Source organism: Acomys minous (genome assembly GCF_964271855.1).
Source record: "Acomys minous genome assembly, chromosome: 3".
NCBI classification, from domain to species: Eukaryota; Metazoa; Chordata; class Mammalia; order Rodentia; family Muridae; genus Acomys; species Acomys minous.
Window position 1 is genome coordinate 41,733,941 of NC_140485.1, and position 15,286 is coordinate 41,749,226.

General features: G+C 37.9%; 2 protein-coding genes across 5 annotated transcripts in view; one reads left to right on the forward strand and one right to left on the reverse strand.

The window, feature by feature from the left end:
* The window catches only part of IMMP1L (inner mitochondrial membrane peptidase subunit 1), a 58,707-nt gene extending 52,302 nt beyond the window's left edge, over nucleotides 1–6,405 (reverse strand). For both annotated transcript variants that reach the window (XM_084775294.1, XM_084775295.1), the window contains exons 1-2: nucleotides 6,360–6,405; nucleotides 2,143–2,234 (exon numbers count right to left, since the gene is read on the reverse strand). The gene's annotated coding sequence lies outside the window, so the exon portion shown is untranslated. The remainder of the gene's footprint in view (nucleotides 1–2,142; nucleotides 2,235–6,359) is intronic.
* A 179-nt stretch (nucleotides 6,406–6,584) lies between these two features.
* ELP4 (elongator acetyltransferase complex subunit 4) overlaps nucleotides 6,585–15,286 on the forward strand; it is a 214,318-nt gene continuing 205,616 nt past the window's right edge. For all 3 annotated transcript variants that reach the window (XM_084774341.1, XM_084774342.1, XM_084774340.1), the window contains exons 1-2: nucleotides 6,585–6,832; nucleotides 12,906–12,941. In XM_084774341.1, coding sequence (XP_084630467.1) covers nucleotides 6,613–6,832; nucleotides 12,906–12,941 — 256 coding nt within the window. In that variant the 5' untranslated portion in view covers nucleotides 6,585–6,612. The remainder of the gene's footprint in view (nucleotides 6,833–12,905; nucleotides 12,942–15,286) is intronic.

The following is a 15,286-nucleotide window of genomic DNA, read 5'->3' on the forward strand; positions in this document are numbered from 1 at the left end:
AGAGCTGGCCTTGGTGGTGTGAGTGCAGAAGAGCTGGCAGGTTGACCAGCTCAAATACTTTCCCACCCAGGCCCATACCCAGGGCTTTGGGTGGGCCCATGGGTCCACTCCAACATCTACGCCCTAACCCCCATCTGTGAATGGCTGGAGTGCTTAAAGAGCTGGCCCTGCAGAGCCAAAGCTACGGGACTACAGGACACAGGACAACAGGATATCCTAGAGGAGTCCCAGTGAGGACCCAGTACGAATAGTGTAGCAGATGCCAGAGGCCTCAAACCAGACTGAAGACTCCTTTCAATAAACATCTGCAAGTATAGATGTGTGGACAAAAGGACATACTGTGTGACACACTGTGACACACAACAGCTTCCAAAGCTACATAATTTTTTGTTTTGTTTTATATCTTTTTTTTTTCTATTGAGGGGAAGCTTGTAAGGGCTAAGGTTGGATATGAAGGGAAAGGCAAATGAGTGAGGTTGGACTGCATGACGTGAAAATTCACAAAGAATCAATAAAAAGTAAAAAGAAAAGTTGAAGGAAATAAAAACAGATACTATTTGATAAGGAAAAAGAGGCAAAATATAAACATACTGCTTAGGAACATACATGAAAAGTACAAATTATATAAAAATAAGTAGTTATAGCAAAAGGCAGACTATTTGTAACCTCTAAAGAAAAGGGAGACTAAGCTGGACATGGTAAAACACAGCCAACAGTCTCAGGATGCTTGAGTCCAGGAATGTGAAATCATCAACCGTTAGATTCCATTAGAGTCTATATTTAGAGAGTGAGAAGGAGGTAGAAGAGGAAGAGAGAAGGGAGTGGGGGGGCAGAGAGAACGTCAGCGCTGGGGAGTGCTGGATACACAGTGGTCTGGCTCTGTTATATAAGTATTTCCTAATTACTCTACATATTTGCCTATGTTTCTTTCTAACCTTACATTATACAATCCAAAGTTTTAACTTATGTATTATCTGTGATACTACGTTCTTGCTGAGAAAGAAAAGGTTCATTCTCTTGTTGAGAACAATTTACATTCTCTGTCTATGTTTCTAATTTTTATGGCAATGTTTTAATAACAAAGAAATGTTATGAATAATTCTTCATAATTCTAATTAAGTATGGATCTCATATTTTACAACAGCTATAAAAATATAGGAGACCTTTAAAGAATGTAAGTTAAGTTATTCTACTTCACCTTTGCTTATGTATTTAATGTTATTTCTGCCCCCTTTTCTTCTTTTCACACAAACAACAAAACAAGGAAGCTTACTTTTAAAATTCCAGATTAGAATCAAGTAATTTTAGGCAGATCCTAATCCCAAAAAATTAAGACTATGTTATCTTGAAGATAGAAAGAAACAGTTTCTTTCTTCTCTTGTATGCTTTAAATCATAGTTAGGACTTCTGGAAATGTATTGTAAGCATCTGTGGCAGGTTAGTTGCAGATACAATATCTGTAATATGATCCACTGTCACTTGTGTAGATATGCTCTCTCTCTGTTGGCAATATACAGCAGTTGGAACAGGGTGAAGACCAAGGTAAGTAATGCTTAAAGACCAGTACATAAAACATAAAAGACAGGTTGCCCATTCAAAATAGGTCCAATATGATCTAATTAAATTCCACTGAAGCAGTTTCAACTATTAGGGAAGGTAATTGTGTAGACACAAGTTTTTTTGTTTGTACAATAGCATATGGAAGTAAAATTGTTATAACAGGTATCATGATAGTATACTGACTGACATTACAAAAGAGCACACACAATTAAGGAAGTCACTTAAGACCCACACTGACAAGTATTCCTACATATGTTTTTATAACTTTTAGACACCACGAAACAGGAAGCAAGAAATAACTAAGGAAACAAGAAAGGATCAGCCTTCTCACCAGACCGCAGCAGATGGTCAACATGGCAGAAAACTATAGCACCATTTGAGGGTGGCTTTCATGAACGTGACAAGGATTCCTTTGGGGGAGGGGCAGGCACCTGAGCCGTTCTTTGCTCATCTATTTAGTGCCAACTTTAGAAAGTCACATTTTGTCCAGCAGGGAGCAGTCTTACAACAGCCAGAGGACTTAACTTGAACATGAAACCCACAGATGAAAAAGGGGGGTTTTGCTTTTAAAAGTCTACTTACCATAGGTCTGTTCCACAATTCGCCTACTTTAGGGTAGGTTTCCAGGAAGACCCAGGTCAAAGCGTATGCAAGTCATCCATGGTTGCAGATTCCTGAAGTGGTAAAGCAAAGTTGCATTGTGTGAACTCTTCTCTGACCAATGCTGGCTAAAGTAATGGATGGTAAGAGAAGCTATTTCTCAGTGAACTGTGTCTTCCTTTTAGGGGAGCAGCAGGAGTCTAGAATTTGGATATTCTATAGCATTGGGCCCTTATTCAATGAAACTACTAAACTATTTTATCTAAAAGAGATTTTAAAAGGAAGAAATTAGAAGACATAACAAGCTCTGTGGCTAAAGAGTTAAGGAAGCTAATAAAGCAGCCATCCACACTTTTGCTTTTTCAGGTCAACATGCATATGTAATTTGCATGGTTTTTTTTTTAGATAGGGTCCCTCTACATAGTCTGCATAGTCCTGGCTGTCCTAGAACTTGCTTTGTAGATCATACTCGCCTTGAACTCAGAGAGTTTTGCTGCCCCGACAGTGCTGGGATTAAAGACCATGAGAAACCTTGCCTAACTAAATTTTAAAACTGAAAACATAGAAAATAATCTATATTTCTGTTATGAAAAACTGATTAATCTTTTAATGAATATAACTGCAAATGATACTATAGAAAAAAATTCATGATCAACTGAAAGACAAACTATTTTAATGTTAAAACTTATGATATAGTTAGCTATAATTTTGCATGAGTTCTTAAGACTTAAAGACACAAATAATGTTTTCCATGTGAAATGTCAAAGTTTGCTCTGTATGTAGTTGCATATTGCTTTTTTAGAGTTCATAACAAATAACCAATTTCTGCTTTCAAAATAAGATGCTTAACTATCTCCAAATACATTTTATGTAAAAATCTGTTTAAATATATTCATTAGTTTATTAACAGGCACTATACTGATTTTAATCTCATTGTATGACAAGTCTCAAACACACTTATTTTATGATTCTCATATAAGTGTGTTTTTAGTTACTTAAGCATTTGAACCCTCCCTAAACATTTTAGAGTCAGTATCCAAACACCTAAATTTCATTTCACTCTTGTTCCAATGAGTTAGAGACCCACCACTATATTAATAAAGAGGTGGTTTAAGATCCTGTTATACTGATATTTATACTAAACAACAAACTTCTTTAAGTCAACAAAACTTTTGTGTTACTAATGTGTGCATGCACACAGATACAATAGCCTTATTCTAATATGAAGTTTGAAAGAAAATAATTTCTCTATTTAGCACTCTCTAAGTACTAACGTTAACACGAAGGGTACTAGCGTGTTGTGAAACATGTATTTATTCGGAGGGGAGTGGTGCCTATCATAGCATCCACGGAGAGAGAAGTCAAGAGGACAGCTTGCTCAGTTAGTTCCCTCCTGCTACCATGTGGGCCCTACGGGTGGAGCTCAGGTCATCGATCTTGGAAGCAAGCACCTTTAGCCATCGAGAAATCTCATCAATCCATGAGCCGTCTCAGCCATCCAGGAAACGTTTACCAACTAATTACTCATAAGGTTTTAAATTTTGTAAAAACATTATAGGAAAGATTACATTATAGATGAGCATTATCCAAAAGAAACTTCAGTGGGTTGAGTAGTGTCCTACTTCCCAAATTAATATCCACTTAGAACCACAGTACATGATCCTATGTTATTTGAGATGTCATTAAGGTAAGGGTTAACATGAGATTATACGAGATTAAGGAGGTAATAAACGTAATGACGTAATGAGAATGCTTTTTTTTTTTGAAAAGACAGAACAATACACAAAGCCATAAGAAAAGGAATTATGAAACTGGAGACAGAGATTGAAGTTTCACAACCAGAGCCAGCAGAAGCCAGAAACGAAGAGTCGGTAAGTATCTGGAATCAATGTGGCCATGCTGACATCTGACCATATTTTTTTACTTGTGATGTTCTGAAAAAGAACGTTTTCTGTGACGCCACCAAGTTTAGGCCAGTCTATTATGGCCTCCCTAGGAAACGCTTGTAGATTTTGACAGCAGGATGTGGGGTGCTGCCTCAAAAAGACTGTTTGGGGAACACACCTCTCTTCCTAGAATCATGTCTACAAGAAATCCTGGTTCAAAAGGACAAATTTAAAAACACTTTTCAAAAACTGCTCCAGTACAACAGTATGCTTTTAAACTAATATAAGTAAACACTGAAAAGCACGGCCATGCTAGAGACCCTGAAGGGTTTTTAGAGCCTAAAACAGAGAACCAGAGAGAAGGGTAGAAAACAGTCCAGCACACAGGCTGACACACTATGGTTCATAAGGTGACTCTTCCAGTGCCATTTACTTTTGTGTGGCAACATAGAGAAGTGTCATACACTTGACTTTTAAATGGCTCGAAGGAAAAAGAAGACTATGCTGTGACGCATGAAAACTCTATGAAATTAAATTTCAGCTTCCAAAATAGCTGTGCTCAACTGTTAATGGCAACTCTCACAGTTGCCGCACGGAAGGGAAGAGCAGGGACAAGAAACTCCGTTGTCTGCCAAACCTAAAGTACTTAACTACCTAGTCTCTGAAAGAAGCAGAAACACAGGATTTTTCATATTTCTTGCTGTGGATACAACCGGTCTTGATCTTCACTGGGAATAATGGAGTATAGACAAATGAAGCAAAATATATCATCTGCCTCAAAGGAGCTTGGCATCTAAAATATGAAGACTGGTAAACTAGGACAGGGAATTCTTTATTTGCTATTCTAGAAGGAATTTACCATTTTTATGAAATGCCAAGACTGGGTCTGAGCAGAAAGCAAGTCCTCAACAGTTTATTGAGTGGCTTATGGTATAAAGATATGTCCTGATGGCATGTTTGAAATGAAAGCAGAACCTTCATCAGAGCTTTCTGGTTGATGTGTTGCTAAACCACAAGGTTTGTTGCTTCCCTCGCCTCCCCAAATGTGGTTCTCTATATTCTGTTTGGGGGATTTGTTTGTTTGTTTGTTTGTTTGTTTTGAGATACAGTCTTAGGAAATTGATGCTAACTCTGAACACCTGATTCTCCTTCTCCACCTCTTTGGGATTATAGGCTCGGCTCCAGCCTGAATATGACCAGGAAGACAGAAAAGGAGGAAGGAAGAAAAGACAGAGGGAGGGAAGGAGAAAAAGTATAGTTAAGAAAGAAAAAATATATACAGTAAATAAAGCTGTTGCTGGCATTTACCTGTAAGTCTCAGCACCAGAAGGCAAAGACAGGCCGACTTCTGAGTACCAGACCAACGAGGGCTACATAGTGAGACTCTTTCTCAAAATAAATGAATGAACGACTCAATCAATCAATCCATGTATCATCCATCCATCCATCAACCAAGCCATTTATCATCCATCATGGTCAGCAGTAATTCAATGATGGAGGTGTTGACTTGAGACTCATGTTTATTTCAAACATTGCTTATCTTAGAAGTCTTTTTAAAAATCACTTAGTCATTTCCTCCTCCGGTTCTCATTTGAAAAACACAAATCTCCAAACAGCTCTAAATTATATGGTTTTTTCTCCCACAAATAAAACACACTTCAGTAAGAACCCTTTCCATTCAGATGCCACAATCACTAGAAAAACAAAGTACAAAAAAGAAATCATCTAATTCTACTCAAGATTTAGGAGAGAAACCTCAAGTATTTTCTGTTATTTGCAGCTGCTTCTGAAAGCGACAATTAAATGTGTGAACAAGGTTTTCAGAGTAACACTTGTCATTCACATTGCTTAGTAGAGACTCTTTCAAGATTTACAGCAACACTAATTAAAAGTAAGGAAAGGGGACTTGTCAGAGAGGTATAGGTGTTGTCTGTAGGACGGGGGAGGGGTAGGTGGGAGGGGGAGAAAGCCAATGGTACCCAAGTTCCTGAAATGAAGTTTCTAAGTAAAGTCTACTATCCAACCCAGCTAGCCCTGGGCTCTAACTGTCTAAGCCCAGGCACTCAGCAACCACTGAAGTCACCGTTACACCCTTTCCAGACAGCACAAAGCCTTCGGGAAAATATGGTCTTGCACAGGTGGGAGTGAAAAACTTTCCCTAGAAAAAAAGAAGCCTCTCTCCTCTTTGCTAAACAGCAGGGAAGACGCGAGCTCCAACTCGCAGTGGCTTGAGAAGCCCTGTGGGCGAATCGCTTCCCTTCTCTTAACTCCACGTGAATGTAGACACCAAGAATGCCCAAGGTCAGTACCCACCTGCAGCCCCCCGACACCAACAGAAGTTCCTCACCCAGGACTCAGGGGGACCGGGTTCACCTGGGCCGGCGCACGATCCTCTAGCTTCACGCACAACACTTTTAAGCAATAGGCCTTGCGATTGGTTGACCAGCAAGGAACTATCATTTCTATTGGCTAGTAGAGGTGAGTAGGCAGGACTTGGCGGCTGACTCTGACAGGCCGGCCTCTCGAGTTCCCAGAGTTCTTATTGGGTCATCGCGGGAGCTTCAAGATGGCTGCGGCAGCCGCTTGCGGCTCGAGCTCCATTCGTTCTCCTTGTGCAGCATCCGAGGCCGGTCGGAGCGGCACCACCAGCTTCCAGAGGAGGGGCAAGGCCTCTGGGGCCGCCGGAGGGGGCCCTCGGCTGGTGTCCATTGCGGGCACACGACCGTCGGTACGGAATGGACAACTGCTGGTGTCAACCGGGCTCCCTGCCCTGGACCAGCTCTTAGGTCGGTTCAAAATGAAGATGTGGGCGCATTCCAGGGAAAACTTGGGGAGGGACTCCCGGGGCACCCCCTCTCCTTCACCCCCCCCCCCCCCGCGCTCCCCTTCACAAGCATGGTCAGGATCGCCTGCTTTGATAGACAGCAAGACTGGGGGAGGAAACTTGCATGGAGGTGTCTTAGGAACCGTGCGCTAAGCCCGCCTGAGGACCCACACTCCTTACTCTGCTCTGCCCAGCTCCCCATTTCCAGATGACCATGGACCCCCCTACATGCTTTTACCCTCAAATGATTACTAAAGAAAAACAAACGTATAGGAAGGAATTGACTTGTAGGATCCTTTGCTGGTCTCTTAGGACATCCTCCTTCCAATCCCGGCTAGCTTAAATCTGGGACGACCAACAAAACTTTTTAGCCTTGTAAAAGAAGGGCTTCGTTAGAAAATGCTGAAAGTATTGCCCTCTTTTCCACCTCTGGGCTACTCATATCCTTAAGTCGTAAACAGTGTTGGTTTTAAAAGAGTAGATGTTAAAGATGAGTATTACCCCGAGTGTAACCCCGAGTGTTTTAACATATGTTAATATATATTATAATATTTGGCAATTTTTAATGCAAAGCCTACTGTTGCGTAGAACTGATTTGTTGAAAGGATTGACTAGCTTAGGTTGGTAGGACAGGCTAAATTTCTATCTGAATACTGCTTCATTAAAACAGATGTGTGTTTACATTTTGTAACCTTTTTTCATAGTGTTTATGATGTATCTGTACATAATCTGATACATTTGCATAATATATTACAACTGACATTGCTTTCTCTTATATTTTATTTGACACTTTCTCTGGGTTATACTCCAGGCTTTTCAAGTAAGTTTAACAAAGAGGAAAATAACAAGACAACAGAAACAGTATGGTTTCTTGATTCTATTATTTCATGTTCTAAATGGATCTTTATTGTTTTCTACATAAATATATAGTAGTTTCACATAATTGTTTCAAGGCCATTGAGTTGTGTGAGGATAGAAACATGATTCAAAATGCATAGCTGGCAAACACCTATTTCACTTTTTTCCCCTTTGGGCTACAGTTATCCTAGTTTTAAACCCAAAGCATAGAAAGATTGACCAGTTTTAGTGAACTCTTATCCACACAAATATTAATATGTAAGCTTTAGTGACAGCAGATATTTCCTATCAATCTAACCTAACTTTTCTGCCTCTTAAATGTCCATGTTTTTAATTAAATGGGGATAGGTACCTTTATTCAGCTGATAATAATCAAACTTTCCAAACCAAAAGACTGCATTTTCAGTATTGTGCCTTCAGTTCTTCATTAAAATAGCAAGATGTGCCTAGATCAGAGCCTGGCACGTATTAAGCTCTTAATAAGGTCTTGAAGAAAAAAAGACTAGACAAGAAATAGTCAAGTATGAAAATTGGAGTTTGGTATTTGAGCTCCAGAAATTGGTTCAGAAATTTACTGGCGTGGGTAGACAAAACTCCTGATCATGGGAGCTGATCGTCAGCTCCAATTCAGTCTTTCTGCACCTACAGCTGCCGCTAATTTGTTTAGAACTATTTTCAGGGAGTTTGATGTTTACAGTTTAGATTAAATGTTTACCTATAGTCTCTTCATGCCTGCCAAAAAAGAACTGGACATTTCTCATTAGTGTTTCTATGGAGACATATACTTGAACAATCATTTTTTAAATTGGCAGAAATGCTTGGACAGTGGAGAATTTTAGTATTTGAGTATAACTAAAAGTTAGTGTTCACTAAGAAAATCAAAATAGTATCAATTGTTGAAATGTATGTTTTGCATGATTATAGTTAATTTGTACATGGAAATTCATATGGTTGTAATAATAGGAGTTATTGTATTTGGAATAATAAATACACCCAGATGTATTTCAGTTGTTAACTTCTTAATGACATTTTTGTAATTTGATTCCCTGTCTTGTATGTCTTCAGAAGCAAAAAAATTTACATTTGTTTTTCATTAAAACCTTTGAAAGTGAAGCATCTGTTGCTAACGTGTATTCAAACATGCACAAGAAACTCGGGTTATGTTGTTACATTGAAAAGTTATTTGATTCAGATTGTGGCAAGCCTTATATGCCCCTATTGTGATAAAATGTAATGACAGTAGGCTATAAATAAGTGCACTCTGACATTGTGATAGCATAGCAAGCTAACATGGTATTATACCACCCTGCGGTACATTGAAACTTGACTACTGCCACCAGACATCAGTGTCATTTTAAACATAATTGTAAATGTTTGAAACCCAGTATATAGACTGGTTGAATGTTAGCTATGTCATAATTCATTACTTCCGTTGCTTACATCAAAACAGCTTTGAAAATTATCCTTATCTGCATTTAGAAAAACATGATCTGGCCATTTTTTGGTTTTAATTTTATTATTGGATTTTCATATACATTCCCCAGTTGCCAATGTTTAAATCTTACATGTTTTTATTTAGACTTTATCAGTCTAGGGGATTTCATTTACTTTATTTAGTGTATATGTGTGGACTTGTGCATGTGAGTTCAGGTGTCCCCAGAAGCCGGAAGAGGCCATTGGAGCTCCTGGAACTGAAGTTGCAAGTGGCCTCATGTATGTTCTGGAAATCAGACTTGGATCCTCTGCAAAAAGAGCAAATGCTTTGTTTTGGTTTGGTTTTTGGTTTTTTGAGACAGGGTTTCTCTGCAGCCCTGGCTATCCTGGACTCCCATTTGTAGCTCAGGCTGGCATCATCTCAGGGAGATCCACCTGCCTCTGTCTCCAGAGTACTGGGATTAAAGGTGTGCTCCTCCGTGCCTGTGCTTCTGCTTTTAACTACTGAGCTGTGTTTCCAGCCCACTAATCTAGGCTTTCAACTTTGTCTTTTTCAGGGCATTTATATAATTTGAGGTCACTATAGTAAATAGCATGCATTTTTGAAAAGAAAAAGAATGCGACTGACTAGATACTTCAGGAATTTCCAAGGAAAAACGGTAGTCCAGTCTTGAGAGGTCCTTGAAAGAAGCATAACCTCACAAATTTGGCTGAATTAACACAAGCCTGTTTACAGTTTATTTAGTTTTGGCAGTCAAAGGAAAGGTAGTTGGGGTTATGACAGAAATTCTTTGGAGAACTATGGAGAAGTTGTTTGTTTAAACTAATTTTAAAAAATAAATACAATTGGCTTGTTTACTACATTGTCACCTGTAGTGGAAGCCATAGAGAGCATAATGTCCTCATGGTCACAGATAAGCATTATAGAAACCAGGAATGTTAAGCATGCAGGCTTATCTCTTCAAGGAAAAGATGCATAACCCTCCTTTCTACCCTGCAGGCTGAGTATGGATGTTAATAGCCTGGTGCTCTGTGCTAGGCCTGGGCCACACCCAAATCCTTCAGACTATTATGCTTATCCTAAATTCTTCTTCCCTAAACCTTTATCTTGAGCATTACTTCTCAGTCAATAAGAACCATCCTTACGGTAGGTGTCACATGTACTTTATACCCTGGTGACCTCTGTGCTCTGTGAGACCACAGCAGATCCTAGGCCCTTAGCATCGTAGGACCCATCTTCATGGCTGAGGGCACCATATACTTTGCAAGGGAGTTCTGGTGCAGCCACACCTTAAGCTTTATTGTGGGCCTTTGATTGAGATACATGTTACAAGGAAACACTTTTTTCCAAAATTATTCTGTACTTAAATACATCTAAAATGAACTGCCCAGTGTCAGACTCTAAGTTTGAACCAAGTCTAAGTCATACTGAACTGGGTTTCTTTCTTGTCTCTCACAGTTCATCTCTCTGTTGGCTGTAGCATTTGCAGCCCCTCCCCACCCCCTCCCCCCCAGCACACACTGTTATCACCACTGTAAAATAAAGTGAATTACAGACTGAAGCATGCTGTGTTTCTCATGCAACATCGTTTTATTAAGAAATATCTCGTGAACCTTAAAAAACAAAGGGGAAAAATAGTTGGACATAATAGTTTATGTTTGTAATCTCGAAGCTCAGAAGACTGAAGCCATAAAGCCTTTCATTCCACTGGAAGTTACAAATGAAAGTTAGGTAGATTAGGGAGTTAGAGCAGGAAAATCAGCCATCTTTTCATAGTGGCTACTCTGGATTGGACACCAAGTATAATTTTATCTTTTTTTTTTTAACATTTTATCTTAAAAAGAATGACCATTAAGGTAGTAAATGTTTGTTTTTTCCATATAAAGGAAGATAGAATATAAACTGTTAAACGTAAAAGTTAGCATTGTCCTTTATGTAGCACAAACTTACATTAAACGTTTAGTCTAATCCATTTAAAAGTAGATTGTACAGGAGGTGGTGACACATGTCTTTAATCCCAGTACTTGGGAGGCAAAAGCAGGCAGATCTCTGTGGTCAAGGCCAGCCTGGTCTAAACAAGGAGTTTCAGAAGAGCCAAGGCTACACAGAAAAATGCTGTCTTGAAAAAAAAAATAAGAAAACAGATACAAGCAGCTCATACATGGATCCTTTATGAACGCTGCCTTAACGTACAGCACTTCCCTGTCTTTAATTGTCAATCTGTTAATCTTAGAATTGCCCTCATTAGTGTGACCTACCTTTTAAATGACACAGCGTGGGAAGTCGTCTCGATGTATAACTAAAATATGTTTTATTGGAAATCGCATTAAAATTCTGTACATCTCGGTGCTTGGAAGGTAGAAATGAGAGGATCTAGAGTTTAAGCCTCATTCTCAGCTACATAGTGAGTTGAAACCAGCCTGGAGTACACAAACACACAGGCATGCACGCACGTACACACGCGCACACACACACACACACACACACATACAGGCAGGCACATATATGACCATATCCAAATATGCTAACCTTTAAAGTGTCTGTAACTACTGATTTTGAAATATTTACAGATTTTTTTTCAAATTATTTCAGATACCATACCACCATAAATTGGTTTATACCACAGTTTTTAAAATTCATTTATTTGATACAAGTTGTTTTTTGTGCAGGAGGAAAATGGCAACTTTTCATATTAAATGTTTCCACATGATATATTTGGGAAAGAGATTTTTATTGGTATTAAAAATGTTTTATGGTTTTATGTTCATACAAACAAACCATATCGAGAATACTGTCTTCAGTTGTTCAACAGCTTTGAGCACTTTTAAAATAATACAACAAATGTGTCTGTAGTCATTCTTTAGTATGTATTTTTAAAAATACATTTGTTAGTTTTTGAGACATTAATTTCAAATATTGATACTTTTACAAATGAGAAGAACAACAGTACGTTTTGTTTTGTTTTTGAGACAGTGTCTCTCTGTGTAGCATTGCTGCCCTAGCCTTGCTTTGTAGACCAGGCTGGCCTCAAACTCACAGCGATCTGCCTGCCTCTGCCTCCCGAGTGCTGGGATTGAAGGAGTGCACCACCACTGCCCGGCTTAACTAAGTATTCATAATGCACTGTCTTAACCTCTCTAGTATTATTTTAATATCTTAAAAGTTCATTTTAATGACTCACTCTTGGATTTATGTATTAATGATATTAGCCTAGTTCAAAAATCTTGGAGGACACATTCAAATATTAATGAAATGTATTTTTTTATTATTCCTTTTTATTTGAAATGTCAAAAATTAATTTTATATTTAAACATTTCTAGACTTTGGATATATTATAATTTTTCTAAAATTAGAATTGTTACTTCCTATGGGACTTACTCAGTTTGAAAATAATAAAAATAGCGATTTTAGCATATACTATGTACATTTGGGTCTCAGCTATTGAGATATTTAGTAATGGGTGTTAAATATAACACTAGAATGCTTACCCACAGCTGTATTGAGTGCCCCCTGGGTCTGTCAGGAGAAAGGGGGGCACTATAGCATATTATAAAAGTGAATATGATATGTAATTATATCATAATGATGCATTGAGCTAAGTATTCCAAAAATATTTTGAATATTATTTACAGTGGCGGTTTCTAATTTTCTTGCAGGACCTGTTCCTGGTAAAGTCTAGCTTTTGTGCCAAAGATAATCCAAAATGTTAGTGATTAATATTCTTCTTATGTGTCATTTTCAGGTGGAGGCTTAGCTGTTGGAACACTTCTTCTGATTGGTTAGTATAATATATATCCTTTAATCCTTCTAACCATTTCTGTTTTTTACATAATGGTTTTATCAGTTTCTGACTCTGAAAATGAATATTTCAATAATGAGCTTTTCACAGACATAAAGTCAGATTAGAACTTGTTTGAGTACCTTTTAATTCAAACTGAGATGGGCAGACATATCTGATAATATAGCTCAGAACATTTAAAAATGTTTACTCGTCACTGCGCCATTTTAAATTTATTTAAATTTAAAATGAAATTTCAATTGCTTTTTTGAAAAAAGAAATCTCAGTATTAAAAGGGGAATTAGAGTGACTGATTTTAGAAATGGAAGAGTTTGTGTACTATAAATGAGTGTATAGATGTGTAATGTATTTCACAGATTTTGTTGTTTTAGTGAATGAAAAATGGCAAAATAGGCCCTATTTTTGTTTATTTTTAAAGTGTTTATGGTTCTTATTAAAATAGACAACCTTATGTGGCATATTTCAGCATAGGTCATAGAATCTTCGATTTGCAGTAAGCTTCATCTATGGCATAATGAAAGCATTCCTGTTAATGTTAAACCTGTTTAGCTGTAGCATATCTACTACTTCTAATCTTGAGTCGGCCAGCCTACTTTTTTACATGACTCTGTTGAAAATATATATATATTAACACATAAAATTTTCCTTATCCTAAATGGAAGTCACTTGGTGACCTGGCTTTGAGAGTTAGAGTGACTCCTCATTGTCCACACTGTTGCCTAGATACACCTCCTGGGATGGCATTTCTCTTTCATTGCAAAACTGACACAAGAGTTCACTTTTTTTTTTCTGATTTTTTTTTATTAAATTTCTTGTTTAACATATACATTTATATTATTACACATAAATAAAATAAACTAATACAGCAGGAAGAACCACAAAACAATCAGGAATTATATAAATGTTACATTCATAGTGATTTGGCTATTTGTATTTGGCAAACTTGAATTAAACATCTTTCCTATCCTTGTGGGTCTAAAATTCTGAATGAAAATCATTATCTATCATATCTCATCTCTGTTAACTTAAAACATCTATCTAGATCTAAAAACATCTTAGCACCTAAACAATTAAGCTTAATTGTGAAACTAAACTGTTTGTTCTTCAACCCCATCAGAGACTTGAGAAAGAATAAAATTGATTAGCTGAGTATACAGGGGCGCAGGTTATCGGCTTCTCAAAGTTGGCTGCCTGAACAGTCACCCAAAACTCTCTATGGCGTTGGAACATCATCTTCAGCCTTCTGGCCCAGTATACCTGACAGAACATATTTGTGAGACAGGAACTATTGAGGACTTGCTTACCCTGTCATGGCAGAGTTTGGCTGTCGACTCTGCCTGCATCCAAGCTTGCCCATTTTTAGGCAGAATTCTGTCTGTGGCAGAATTGACATTTTGCCCAGTGGCTGGTTTGCCACATTTGAAGCCATCTCCACAAGGAGGTTCTTTGATGCTCATCATCTTCTTTGAGGTAGGCTGGGTGTTGCCAGGAGTTAATCTGTCTTGTTGTCAAACAATCTCCAGAATGGCTAAATACATCTTTAAATGCCACATTCTGTATGTCTCTGAGGCTTCTGAAGACCTAAGAGTTCACATTTCATAAGCCTATATTCGGTAAGCTGAGGCTATGCAATACAGTGAACTAGACATTGACTAATACCGGGCACTAATAAAAATAAGTTTATGTTAATAGACTTTTTTTTTTAACATAGCAAGAGACTGTTGCAAATGCTTTAGGAGGATTTCTCCAAGACTGATTATAATACAAAGTGATGGTCCTGACATTTCAACATTCATATAGCATTGATCTGGTGAAACTGAATCCCTAGAAAATCCAGAGCTCTCTAGAACAGCTCGTTCTCTGCCTGTGCTTATTCATTGAAGGCGGTGGTAGGAGGTGGGGAGTTGGCCATCATTTGGTTCTTCCTGTGGGTCGTGTATTGTGTAAAGTGCTTTATGTATGTGTCTCTCCTTAATACTGTCGCCTTCTAAACTGTTCAATTCAGATTATCTGTATTTATTCATGAAATTAGATTTGAGGGCTGAAGTGACTTCCAGCTTCACACAGGTAATAAGAATCCCAATATTAGAATTTTGCTCTGAATCTAGATACATGACTTTGGTTTTTGAGTGAGAAGTTTTTTATTTTTAATTATTTTATTATTTTTGAGAATTTCATACATAAGTACAGTATATGCCCCTCGTATTCACTTCCTCCTCTATCCTATCAAACTGTTCTTGTGTCTGCTCTCTCTAAAATTCGTGACCTCTTCTTTAATTATTGTTACACGCATTCACATGTATATGTAATATAGGAATATACAT